This window comes from Gymnoscopelus braueri (genome assembly GCF_963280865.1).
Source record: "Gymnoscopelus braueri genome assembly, chromosome: 13".
Lineage (NCBI taxonomy): Eukaryota > Metazoa > Chordata > Actinopteri > Myctophiformes > Myctophidae > Gymnoscopelus > Gymnoscopelus braueri.
Window position 1 is genome coordinate 54,296,338 of NC_137615.1, and position 12,981 is coordinate 54,309,318.

Sequence of the window (12,981 nt, forward strand, 5' to 3'; positions counted from 1 at the left end):
AGAGACATAGTGAGAGATAGACTATGGCCATTTAAAGCACCATGGACAGGGACACAGTGGCCTGGACATACAGCTTGATAGTGTCCACATACCTGTCGGGAACATTTCAAAATTACGTTCTCTGCATATCAAGCTATAAGTAAGGCACTAACACACATGCGTTGCATCTGTTAATTGCAGACAGTGCAGGATTTTGAGTGACCCATAGCTGTTCTTTTTTTGTCTTTTGATTTCCCATTCCCGCTCACATGCCATTTCAATAAAAACGCCCGCTCCTGCAACATTTCTATTGGTTCCCATGGAGCCCCGCGGATCACAACTACAAAGCAGGGATCCAATACAGAGTATTACTATGTTATTCCACTGTTTCTCGATGTAGGGTCCGGAGACCACTAGGGGTCTAAATGAACCCTTACAGGTCCGCAACTCTGAGAGTGTATATGTCACAGGGTGAATGGAGAACCAGGTAGATTGAAGACAGAGCGCTCGTTTTTAGGCACAGGGCTTCGGGGCGAGGCGGGGCTTTTAGCGAGGCTCGCGAGGAGGAGGAGGAGAAGGAGGACGCTGCGAGGCGGGGGTTTATTACGTGAGGCTCGCGAGGAGGAGCTCCTCCTCGCGAAATAAACCGTCCTCCTTCTCCTCCTCCGAGGAGGAGAAGGAGAACGCGGAGAGGCGGGGCTTTGATGTGCCGACGCGGACCTGTCTTTTGTTGTTCCCCCCCACATAGCAACCAGGAAGCTACGCTAGGGGAACGCTGAACACGCGTGCACACGCACACGCTTGTCCACGACGTAGGCGCGCCGACTTAGTGGAGCTTGAGGCCGAGGAAGCGCGCCCTCGCGCCTCCAGGCGCGAGTGCCCGCGCTGACCGGCCGATGCTCTACTAGTCGACTCAGCGCCGTTTGAGTTGTAAACCGATAGGGACAGAATAGTTCTTTTCATGGATCACTGTGTGTGTGTGTGTGTGTGTGTGTGTGTGTGTCAGGGAGAAAGTAAAACAAAAGCCAGAACACAATAAAAGTATCTTAACAGTCCTGCTTTCAATAAACCAAAAAAAGCATGAGCGTGTGCGCGCGTGTGTGTGCGCTTGTGTGTGTGTGTGTGTGTGTGACTGTGTGTGTGTGGTCGCAGCCATATACATGTTTGTGCACAAGCCTGGCTTGTGGCTCCCTCTAGTGTTGCTTCTACAGAATTGCTGGGTGGGTGGTAAAAACGAACGCGCCTTCTTCAATCTACCTGGTTCTCCATTCACCCTGTAACATATACATGGAACCAAATGGACCTGTAAGCACGCTGGGCAAGACCTGGGATGTTGCTTGTCTAGGAAGTGACAACCGGAAACGGTTGAATTTGACGGAAGTACCGCCCAAGGAAATGACGTTAATGCTTTAACAAATCTGTTAACATTCTCCGTGAATGAAACGAGTGTTGTGATTGGTCAAAAAATATCGTTTCCGGGGGAAACGCGTACGACGGAAATCCTACCCACTCAGGACTTCCTAGACACTCGCTGCTTTAGGTCGTAACCAGGCTCTTCTTTTCGCAGATGAGTGAGGCTGGGACCGAGGCTAACCTGTAAGGGGCCATTTGGTTCCATTTGTTTCTCAACCTGTGGCTCGGGGCACAAAGTGAGTCCCGGCAGAGCTCATTAAAAACTATTAAGATGAGATTCCAGTCTTTAACCACAACATCTTTCTAAATTAACTAGACAATGCCCAATCTATAAGATCACAATGTGACCTTGTAGATCGGGCATTTGCAAATACATTTTCAGAATGTTTTGAAAATAAAAATCATAAAATGAAACATAATTATAATTTGAATCAAAGTGTAAATAATTGAAAACAATCAAGAGGAGATTCCGCTCTTTATGCACAATTAATCATCAAGACAAAGATTAGCAGGACAGTACAGAACCTTTCATCAAAACAAGCCAGATAACCATAGTCCTTCAATACAGTAGTTCCCATGAGGAAGCTCAAAGGTTTTGTTGTGCGTCAACATTAGAAGAGAATCATTTAAAAAGATCTTGATGAACTTAAGACAATACATGAAAAATTAAATAGAAGCAGTCAAGACGAATACATGTTTAGAGAACTAGTGCAATAAAGAGTAAAGATATTTTTATGGTTGGACGTGTTCATTTGAATGGTTGATAACTTCTTCATTGTACGGTTGGCAAACTAGCTCAAATTACTTCCATAAACCTCCATTGAAAACCTGAATCGTACTGGTTCAACTGAATATCTTTTGTGTCCGGATAATAGTGCAACGCCTAGATATTTATACCTCAATGAAAGTTTTTCAATTGGAATTTGATACATTGCATTTCTGTTTTAAATACATTTAAAATAAATACATTTATTTTAAATGCCTGTTAGGTTCTTACATGACAGAAAGCCACTTCAGTCTCCATAGGTTACAGTGCTGACAAAAATATATACATAATGATATCAAACTCAATACATTTATATTAATACGGCATCTGGCCTCAAACGCTTGTGCAAATACAGAGGGATTAATGTTAGTAAAACATGGATATAGCCTGGATTCATCAATTAATGTGACTGCAGAAAAAAAGTTAAATGTAATCCTAGCGATTTTCTTTCCTTCAATACAGCTCTTCTATAGAAACAAACTTTATCAAGTATAACAAGAGATTGATGACATAAAAAATATTCCTTGTGTGCACAGTATTAACAGTGAAACACAATATAGATTTTCCAGTGTTTTACTTGCATATTAGGCTGCTTCATTCCCGGTCTCCAGGGTGTCTGAAACCTTTGGAATCATGTTATGAATACAGGCTTTTTAATTTAGCATCAGATGAAGAAATGAAGGTTGAGACAAAGTGACTTGAAGCTAAACCAATTTGATCCATGAAACATGGTATTCCATCTGCAAATGTCTGTGGTGCTTAGCACATTCCAATGACTCCACACCTTTCAGACACCCCTAAAAAATTAGTGACTAGACTAGGTTAAATAGCCCGATCCAAAACTATTTACATTTTCCCTTTAACCTCCAAAAGTGCAGTGTAGCAAAATCTCTGCTCACAAAGCCAGGTCCAGTAGGACACACACACACACACACACACACACACACACACACACACACATATATAATTATATATTAGAATTACACCCCCCTTTAATTAGTTCACAGCTCTAGTTTGTTACCATTCTGAAATCTATATTGCTTTCTTCCTCCCTTAAACTGAATTCACACCAGCAGCTCTATTTCACTTCCACGTTCTGCAAAAGCACAGAGGTTCAATGCATTGTCTATGGAGAGGAGCGACTGCAGCGGAGCTAGCAAAGGGCGGAGTGTAAAAGTTGAGAAAAAATATCTATTTTGACACTGCCACTCTGTGGCTAGACAGAGTGACAGTGCTCTGAATCAGAAGTGTGCTGTGCTCTGAAGTAGAGTTGGGATACGGATCCAACATTGTGGAGCCAGAATATGTTCCATCACATTTGGAACCGTTTCCGGGACCGGTTTATCACACGGTCAGAGCTGGTATGGACTTCACGTCTGCTATGCAATTACTATAACGGTGGGTCTAAATGATTTGTTCTTTTATTTCAAGGACCACCATGAGTTCCATTTATACACTCTCAGAGTTACAGACCTGTAAGGGTCCTTATGGAACCCCCTCAATTAACCCAGAAGGTCCCTGAACCTCACTTTGAGAACCACTACAATAATATGTATGCAATAGTTTTTGTATGATTTAATTTGTGTTTATTTAAGATTTGAATGAAAGTCAAAATTATATACTTTTTTTGTTTATATAGGAATTATTAAAGGGAACTGTCGTGGCAGGAATCGGACCGTTAAGAAGGAATCGTTAAGAAACCGGAATCATTAAAATCCTAAAGGATCCCAACCCTACTCTGAAGTAGACATCACTGTATGGAAGTAGCACATATTGATAATAAAGTTTTAGAACTCTCACTGGACTGCACCTGCAGCTTATTTATGAGAAAATACCTGGGAAACACCCAATTTATTGGATTTTGCGACAAACGCAATGACAGAAAATCTGAAATGGCTGCTGCTGGTGTGAATTCAATGTTAAAGTGCCAGTTTGCAACTTGCGACAAGTTTGCAACGTTGTGTCGTAATGTTTTGGATATTTCTTTTACTACAGCACAACAAGCTCTGATCAGAGCTCTCTACAAGTTCTAGAAGCTCACAATGTATCATGATGCGATGCAGATCGGCTATTTTCACATTGTGATACCGTCAAATATAAAAATGGGCCATAACCACTTAAGCCCAATATACTACATCATACGATATATAGCTGAGCTCGTACATATGCTATTTTTGAACATTTTGACGATGTTTATGAAAATGTCAATAATGACATGCCCAGAATAGGGACACCAGGTTGAAAATCGTTAAGCATGAATCCACCCCGATATCCTTCTAAAAAAAACAAAAACATCATGAACTGGCACTTTAACCGTGACATCATTGTAGCTGTGAAGTTATTGGACAGAAAAAACTAATCTAAATAAATATAGTAAATGAAGGTAAATATTTCTCTTTTGTTATTCAAATGAGTGGAAGCAGCAAAAGGAGCTGGTTTTCAGAATGGTGTGTGCTTTTTTTGGCAGGTGTTTCGGGCCGTTAGGATTCTAGCTGATGGTTGGAGGAGCCTGCGTCCTCGGGGGCTGTCTCTCCAGGGGCCGCCTCCATGTCCTGGTGCTCAGGAGCCCCGGGTTCAGGGGCCTCCTCCATGTCCTGGTGCTCAGGGGCCCCAGGTTCAGGGGCCTCCTCCAGGCCTCCGTGGGGCGTCTCCTCCTTGGGGAGAGACAGGGTTATTATAGTTAACCACTTAACTCTTTGACCGCCGTCGACGCGTTTTCGAGTCAATTGCTACTTAATCCATCCATGCCGTCGACGTGTTAGACGCGTTTTAATTGTTTAATAAACGATCGCGCTGTTCTCTGTACCATCCTTCATCATTTTCTCTTCCCACTCGCCTCCGACTCATCCTATGCAAAAATATCCGTAAACCGTTTCCTGTTTCCGGTTTTATCCTGTTTCCGGTGATTTGTAGGCAAAACCAGGGCAAAAACGAACGGAAAGCTCTGGTTATATTTTCTTATAAATGTTCTGTGGCCAGAGGGGGGGGGGGGGATACGAGCATTATCACCGGATATGGTGCCTGCAGCCTGTTTGCGCTGGTGAAAACTAACTCACACAGCTCGGCTCTGAAAACGTAACCCTTTGGTTGGTGGATGGATCGTGTGTGTTTATAAACACGGCCAGATGATGGATTATAATTGATATAACATTTCTGTGAAAATCGCTGGCACTGGGTGAGTATATAATGAAAATACTCAATGGCAGTCAAAGAGTTAAACACCAGCATCCGTATTGTGGGGAAAGCTTTCACAGAAAATAGCCGATCGACAAGCTCACAACGCATCACACTGAGCTTGTCAATCGGCAATTTTCAGCATCAGCTTTCCCCACAATAACAGAAAACAGAAGAGACACCAAAACTAGAACTGATGAAACATTTTAGTTAACTGAAGAATAAGATAAAAATGCTGGACAAAAAAAAAAAGATAACTAACTGAAACCGTTTTGTGTATTTTCAAAACCAACTAAAACCAACTAAATTCATAGAGAAAATGTCCTTAGTTTTAGTCTTTGTGAGTATCCAATATTATTCTTAAAGGGATTCTAGGTAACTTTAAGCTTAAATTAAAAAATATTTATATATATATGTATTTTTCCCCCTCTATCAGTAATGTGTGTATATAATGATTCTGGGGTGTTTTCCTGCATTGAAACACAGTACTCTTTCTGAAATCCGTATTTTCCCTACTATTTATGTTTTGACATCCGGGTATCCAGCTCTGTCCGGGACGTAAATGAAACGCACGCATGTGCGCGTCCGTGCACGTCCATGTCCGTGTGAAAAACATGACGAAAATAGCAAATCTACAAGCTCATAACGTGTCACATCATGTAATGAGGCTATTTCTGATATTCTTCTGAGCTTTTTGAATCTCGCCCCTGAATACCCCAATTAATAACAAAACGGAACTAAAACTAATCCCTTTCACAATATTGTTATTTTAATTTGAAAAACAATACAAATTGTGAAAATCACAGATTTACAAGCTCACAACGCTCGCTTTGCGAGTCGTTATTTTCACAATTCTTGTCCTGTATGCTGAAGTAGGGCAATTTTACAACAAAGCATAAAAAGAAATGTGGAGATACAAGGTTTCTGCGACAGCAACAACATAAAAACTAGCAAACAGGCTTAAAAACAAATCATAATTACAACTAAGCTGAAATTGAAAAATGAAATGAACTAAAAAGTGAATGAAACATTCAGAAGTGTGCTAACCTCGGGGACAGAGGGGGAGGGGGTGGGAGGTTTCTTGGTCAGCTCCTCAGCGTGTTCAACAGAGCTCGTCTCACTGGTGGAATCCAACGCTGCTACCGAGCGCCGGAATAACCTCTGACCTTTGGGAAAAGAAAGACAAGGCACTGACTACATTTACAAGACAACGTTGTCTTCTTGGTGCCGTGCTATTGGTCCATTATTAGAGCCCATGACATATTTGAGTGTCCAATGCTGATCCCGATTTTTGGGGAGTCTTATATACCACGATTACCCATGTTTTGACCCATATTTTGTCAAAGAGTGCACAATGTTCTGATCAATTTCAAAAACATAGATTTGATTAAAGTTTATATTGGAGGACATTTAACTTAAAGCTGCACTATGTAACTTTTCCTCTTCCACCCCAGATTTGAACCCGCTGCCATTTTTACCATTGAGCTAATAGAGCATGCCTGCTTGCTCAGTGGATAAATTGAATCTTAACCTTCAGGTTAAAATGTGTGTCAGATCCTGTGTCTAGGTGAGACATGACCTTTGACACAATCTAAATGTCTCAATAGAGGAGCAGGGAGACAAAATACAACCACCCCAAAGTTATATTGTATAATTAACATGCTCTACCATACAGATTGGACCACATTGCATTGTATTCATTAACAAGTTTCATAGTGCCGCTTTAAAAGGTGAAAGTGGGACACATCGGCTGCACAATTGCCGAAACCGATATCATCACAAACGTCCAATAATGGCCAATATATTGGCCATACAGTACATCATTATTCCAAAGCAGTAGACTTTTATAAATCCTATAACACTAAACGAAACCAGCTTCAATTTGTTGTGATCATGTGATTTCTGGGTGTACTCTTCATCATCATCATCATAATCAATCACAGGCTACGGAAGAGCGCCCTCTATCGTAAAACCTCTGAAAACACATGACGAGAATCTCGTCATTGGCGGTGTGAGCCTTGGTGAAAAATTACGAGAAATCTCGTCATTGGCAGTCAATGAGTTAACGGACATAAAAGGTAGAGATTGCAGTTTCAATAAATCATATTAGGCCGCATGGTGCCATGTCATTATTCCGATGTCCCGACTGGCCCCATTATCATCATAGGCATTCGTCCGTCAGTGATGACGATTGATTGCGCCTGAGGGGTCAGTTTTTCTTGCGGTGTGGTTGTACAGCCCCACTCTGGAGTGGGGCTCTACTGCAGTTGGCGCAGACGAATGGAGAGGGGTCTGGCACTGGAGTGGGGGCTGCTTCAAGCAGTTTCCTCTTCTGTCTCTTCGCCTGCAGCAAGAGATGTGCCTTTCCTCGGCAAGGCGAGTTCCTGTAGCGACAGTCTGCCTCCAAACGCCACAGTCTTTTGCAGCTTCCTCCCAGTTTTTGTGGTCAATGGCTGCCTGCTTCATATCACATTTGCAAACGTCCTTGAAGCGGAAGCGTGGGCGACGAGAGGTTTGGAGCCTGTTCACAGCTCACCGTACAGGACCGCTCTGGGGAGCCGGCTGGGGTCCATCCTGTGGACATGGCCAAGCCAGCTGAGGCGGCGCAGGCATGGTGAACATGCTGGTGGAGTGAGCACTACGTTCTAGAACTACTGTGTTGGGAACTTTATCATGCCAAGAGATTTCCAGGATGCAACGCAACGCAGGTGGAAGCTGTTTAGCTGTTTCTCATGTCTGGTGTAGGTGGTACAGGTAAACTATTCTATAACTGGCCATAACCCTATCCCTAACCCTAACCTAATAGTTAGGGAATTTTAGCAATATGTGTGGACCATCTGTGAAAAAATTTACTACCAATAGCTTTCTTCACCAATGTGTTCTTATAGGTGTCTAGAATCACCTCTCAATTAATATAAACCCAAATCCTCGTGGAAAATCCTGGAGAGCCAATCAAAGTTAAGGAGCCCAGAGGGCTTGGGTGAAAAATATGTAAGTCTAAAATGAACTTGTGAGGTGTCTAACTAGGGGTTTTCAGGGGTGCTGAATCCATTCCAACCATTATTTTTGAGTAAAAATGTCTCCCTGGCCATCTAATATTGGTATATTGGTTATTGTTAGTGTATAATCAGTGTATAATCAATGGTAGGGGATTGGGGTGTTGTTGAATTGATTCTATTCTGAAAAATAAAATAAGAAAATATTGCTAAACACTTGATAAGAGTGTACACGGGATACACTGTCTGCATGTGGGGAAGGAGCGGGAGTGTTGCATCCTGGCAAATATGTCTGGACGATTTTAAGGTACGGTAGTTTATCTACTTTTTGGCATTTATTTTCCTCTGCTGGCAAAACTTTTGATTACTGTGAATTTAGATGTCAATTTTCTCTAGCCTATTGCTTACATTGAACAACCATTAGTTAAACAATCATGACACTTGTCTTTTAGTAGACAACATGGAAGAGGATTCTGTAGCTTGTGGCTTAAGGTGCTTCATCTGTGGTGGTCCTGAGACTGAGCTCTCAAAAGTCACCCAAAAAGGCTATGCATAGATTTTGTCTTATTCTGAGAGTGTGGATGATGCAGCATTAATCAGAAGACTTCATGAGGACTGGAAAAACTGAGATGACCCCAAACTAAGATACCATTTGGAATGCAAAACCGAGCTATACAGTTGTGCAAGAAGTATATCCACTGGAAGTTTTTTTTCATTGTGATGAAAGTTGCCACTTGCAGATTTCAATCCTATTCTATGTTGTGAGTGACATCATGATTTAATAAAAACTTTAAACATAATCTATTCTTTAGAGCAAGATGAGCAACACCAACGGCCAGACAGGAAGAAAAGACGCAGGGCATTGTCTGGGTCAAGTAGTTCAAGTGCTAGCTGGCACACTTGATCTACCATAATACTTGCATCCTTTGCAATGAAGGTATCAATGTTGGCACATTGAAAAGAAACCCTGGTAAGTCTTTTGTATGTAAGATTCAAATGAATTTTTATAATTGTTTTTCTTGCTCCTCATTGTAGGCTTCCACTCAAAGTCAAATAATTTAATCATGCACATACTGTATGTGGCTACCTTTTATCCAGACAGAGCTTGGCAGTTGTATCGTGCACCTGATAATGTCTACCAGGACCGACTGAAAAGGAGTTTGATGCAGAGAGGAAAGCGACGAGGTGATGACTGGGGACTTGAAGTCGCTGGTCGCCTGGTGGCAGAAGAGGCAGTATATCATATTCGATGCAGAAGAGACTTTGAGAACCCTGTTACAAAGTCTGAAGTAACATTATATGGATACACAATACAGCTGTACAATGCAACTCACATTTCTTATCCTGAGGGAAGAAATATAATTTTCAAAATCATTTATTCTGCAAGATTGATATGGGTCCAGGAATGAGGGGGACTAATAAAGGATAAGAAATGTGAGTTGTATTGTACAGCTGTATTGTGTATCCATATAATGTTACCTCAGACTTTGTAACAGGGTTCTCAAAGTCTCTTCTTCATCGAATATGATATACTGCCTCTTCTGCCACCAAATCTATAATACCAGACAGGCGACCAGCGACTTCAAGTCCCCAGTCATCACCTCGTCGCTTTGCTCTCTGCATCAAACTCCTTTTCAGTCGGTCCTGGTAGACATTATCAGGTGCACGATACAACTGCCAAGCTCTGTCTGGATAAAAGGTAGCCACATACAGTATGTGCATGATTAAATTATTTGACTTTGAGTGGAAGCCTACAATGAGGAGCAAGAAAAACTATTATAAAAAATCATTTGAATCTTACATACAAAAGACTTACCAGGGTTTCTTTCAGCAAGTATTATGGTAGATCAAGTGTGCCAGCTAGCACTTGAACTACTTGACCCAGACAATGCCCTGCGTCTTTTCTTCCTGTCTGGCCGTTGGTGTTGCTCATCTTGCTCTAAAGAATAGATTATGTTTAAAGTTTTTATTAAATCATGATGTCACTCACAACATAGAATAGGATTGAAATCTGCAAGTGGCAACTTTCATCACAATGAAAAAAAACTTCCAGTGGATATACTTCTTGCACAACTGTATAGCTCGGTTTTGCATTCCAAATGGTATCTTAGTTTGGGGTCATCTCAGTTTTTCCAGTCCTCATGAAGTCTTCTGATTAATGCTGCATCATCCACACTCTCAGAATAAGACAAAATCTATGCATAGCCTTTTTGGGTGACTTTTGAGAGCTCAGTCTCAGGACCACCACAGATGAAGCACCTTAAGCCACAAGCTACAGAATCCTCTTCCATGTTGTCTACTAAAAGACAAGTGTCATGATTGTTTAACTAATGGTTGTTCAATGTAAGCAATAGGCTAGAGAAAATTGACATCTAAATTCACAGTAATCAAAAGTTTTGCCAGCAGAGGAAAATAAATGCCAAAAAGTAGATAAACTACCGTACCTTAAAATCGTCCAGACATATTTGCCAGGATGCAACACTCCCGCTCCTTCCCCACATGCAGACAGTGTATCCCGTGTACACTCTTATCAAGTGTTTAGCAATATTTTCTTATTTTATTTTTCAGAATAGAATCAATTCAACAACACCCCAATCCCCTACCATTGATTATACACTGATTATACACTAACAATAACCAATATACCAATATTAGATGGCCAGGGAGACATTTTTACTCAAAAATAATGGTTGGAATGGATTCAGCACCCCTGAAAACCCCTAGTTAGACACCTCACAAGTTCATTTTAGACTTACATATTTTTCACCCAAGCCCTCTGGGCTCCTTAACTTTGATTGGCTCTCCAGGATTTTCCACGAGGATTTGGGTTTATATTAATTGAGAGGTGATTCTAGACACCTATAAGAACACATTGGTGAAGAAAGCTATTGGTAGTACATTTTTTCACAGATGGTCCACACATATTGCTAAAATTCCCTAACTATAAGGGGCGGCAGTGGCTCAGGGGTAGAGTGGCCGGGTTGGGGGGCTCCCCCAGAGTTAGTGTCGAAGTGTCCTTGAGCAAGACGCTGAACCCCTAATTGCTCCCGATGAGCAGGTTTGGAGCAGCAGTAGTGTACCTGACAGTCTCTTATTGGAGGAGGTGGGTGTAGATAGTGTACCTGACAGTCTCTTATTGGATGAGGTGGGTGTAGATAGTGTACCTGGCAGTCTCTTATTGGATGAGGTGGGTGTAGATAGTGTACCTGGCAGTCTCTTATTGGAGGAGGTGGGTGTACTGTAGATAGTGTACCTACCTGTCAGTCTCTTATTGGATGAGGTGGGTGTAGATAGTGTACCTGACAGTCTCTTATTGGATGAGGTGGGTGTAGATAGTGTACCTGACAGTCTCTTATTGGATGAGGTGGGTGTAGATTGAGGTGCCAATCTGCCCATCTGAGCTTTGGTGTTGTAGGTGGACTCTGTGGAGTCTAGACAACCTGTGGACAACAACACCCCAGCAACATATTAACATACGATTCAGTAACTGCATCGAAATATCAATTTGAATTTCAACAATCAAAGTATATCAGTATGTAAACAGCAACATATCGTATTGTTTGACTTTGTATCTTATCGTATCGTTTTGCAATGCAAATAATCGATCATATCAATACTAAGTACTAGTGCATTGTATTTAGCGATTTTAAGAAGAAAAAAGAAAAAGAGGGGTTCAATTACTTTTCCATTCCATATAGCTACACTTAAATATAGATAAATGTGTGTAATCTCTGCGTTCATGTCAAGGTGTGGGTTTGTCCATATGTGTTCAAATACAATGTCCATGTATTTGCCAGAGAATCACTTTGTTTACGTATTTATATCCATAATAATAAATGTTTCCCGTAAAAAAACCTGCACTATACACATACTTTGCTAAATAGTTACTGTATCGATTTTAAATCATTGAATCGTATCGTATCGCCATGAATGAACCAATATCGTCCATGTATTGTATCGTCAACCATGTATCGAAAATTGAAAAATAGAAACCTCAAATAGAAACCTCTTATCTCCGTATTGTACGTTTTTTTCATAAATGAATGCCCTACCTCATCAAACTACAATGTCACACAAAGAAATATTATATATATATAGTCCATTCCATTTAATGTAAAATGGAATGGACTGGTCCATATCTCCATACTTTTTTTTACAGTGGTGAAAACAAGCCATTTTCTACGCACGATCACTCTGCAATGGCGGATCGCGCTAGAAATATTATTGTTCCAGTCGTTAGACGGGACCCTCAACCATCGCAACCTTATCGTCCTATAAATGGTCCTCACTAATGCTCATTATAAGATGCCACCATTTCTGTCTACTCACTGTCTCAGAGGGCTGTGGACAGTTCAGACATTTCAAACAAGAATTTATTTCATTTATTCTTATTATTTGTTATCAATGGCTTCTATTTCAGCATGCTAACTTTCAAGGAAGAGAAAGGCTGTAGTTTCTATTACCCTGGAATCCCCATCTATTCCAAGGTAATAGTCATCTGTAGGCATGTTTCTGAACAGTCCACAGCCCACCAATGAGAAGAGTAGACAGAAATTAAGCCATCTTATAATATACATTAGTGAGGACCAATTATTGAAAATGGGAGTGAAGTAGGGGTTTGACCAACTAGTCGACTACTATAACCACTAGTCC

At 41.2% G+C, this 12,981-nt stretch overlaps 1 protein-coding gene across 3 annotated transcripts in view; it reads right to left on the reverse strand.

Moving 5' to 3' along the window:
* Positions 1–1,850: 1,850 nt before the first annotated feature.
* pdxdc1 (pyridoxal-dependent decarboxylase domain containing 1) overlaps positions 1,851–12,981 on the reverse strand; it is a 77,366-nt gene continuing 66,235 nt past the window's right edge. For 2 of the 3 annotated variants that reach the window (XM_080448486.1, XM_080448487.1), the window contains 3 exons: positions 11,670–11,768; positions 6,380–6,498; positions 1,851–4,812 (listed from right to left, as the gene is read on the reverse strand). In XM_080448486.1, coding sequence (XP_080304612.1) covers positions 4,639–4,812; positions 6,380–6,498; positions 11,670–11,768 — 392 coding nt within the window. In that variant the 3' untranslated portion in view covers positions 1,851–4,638. The remainder of the gene's footprint in view (positions 4,813–6,379; positions 6,499–11,669; positions 11,769–12,981) is intronic. The other variant, XM_080448488.1, reaches the window with a different exon arrangement.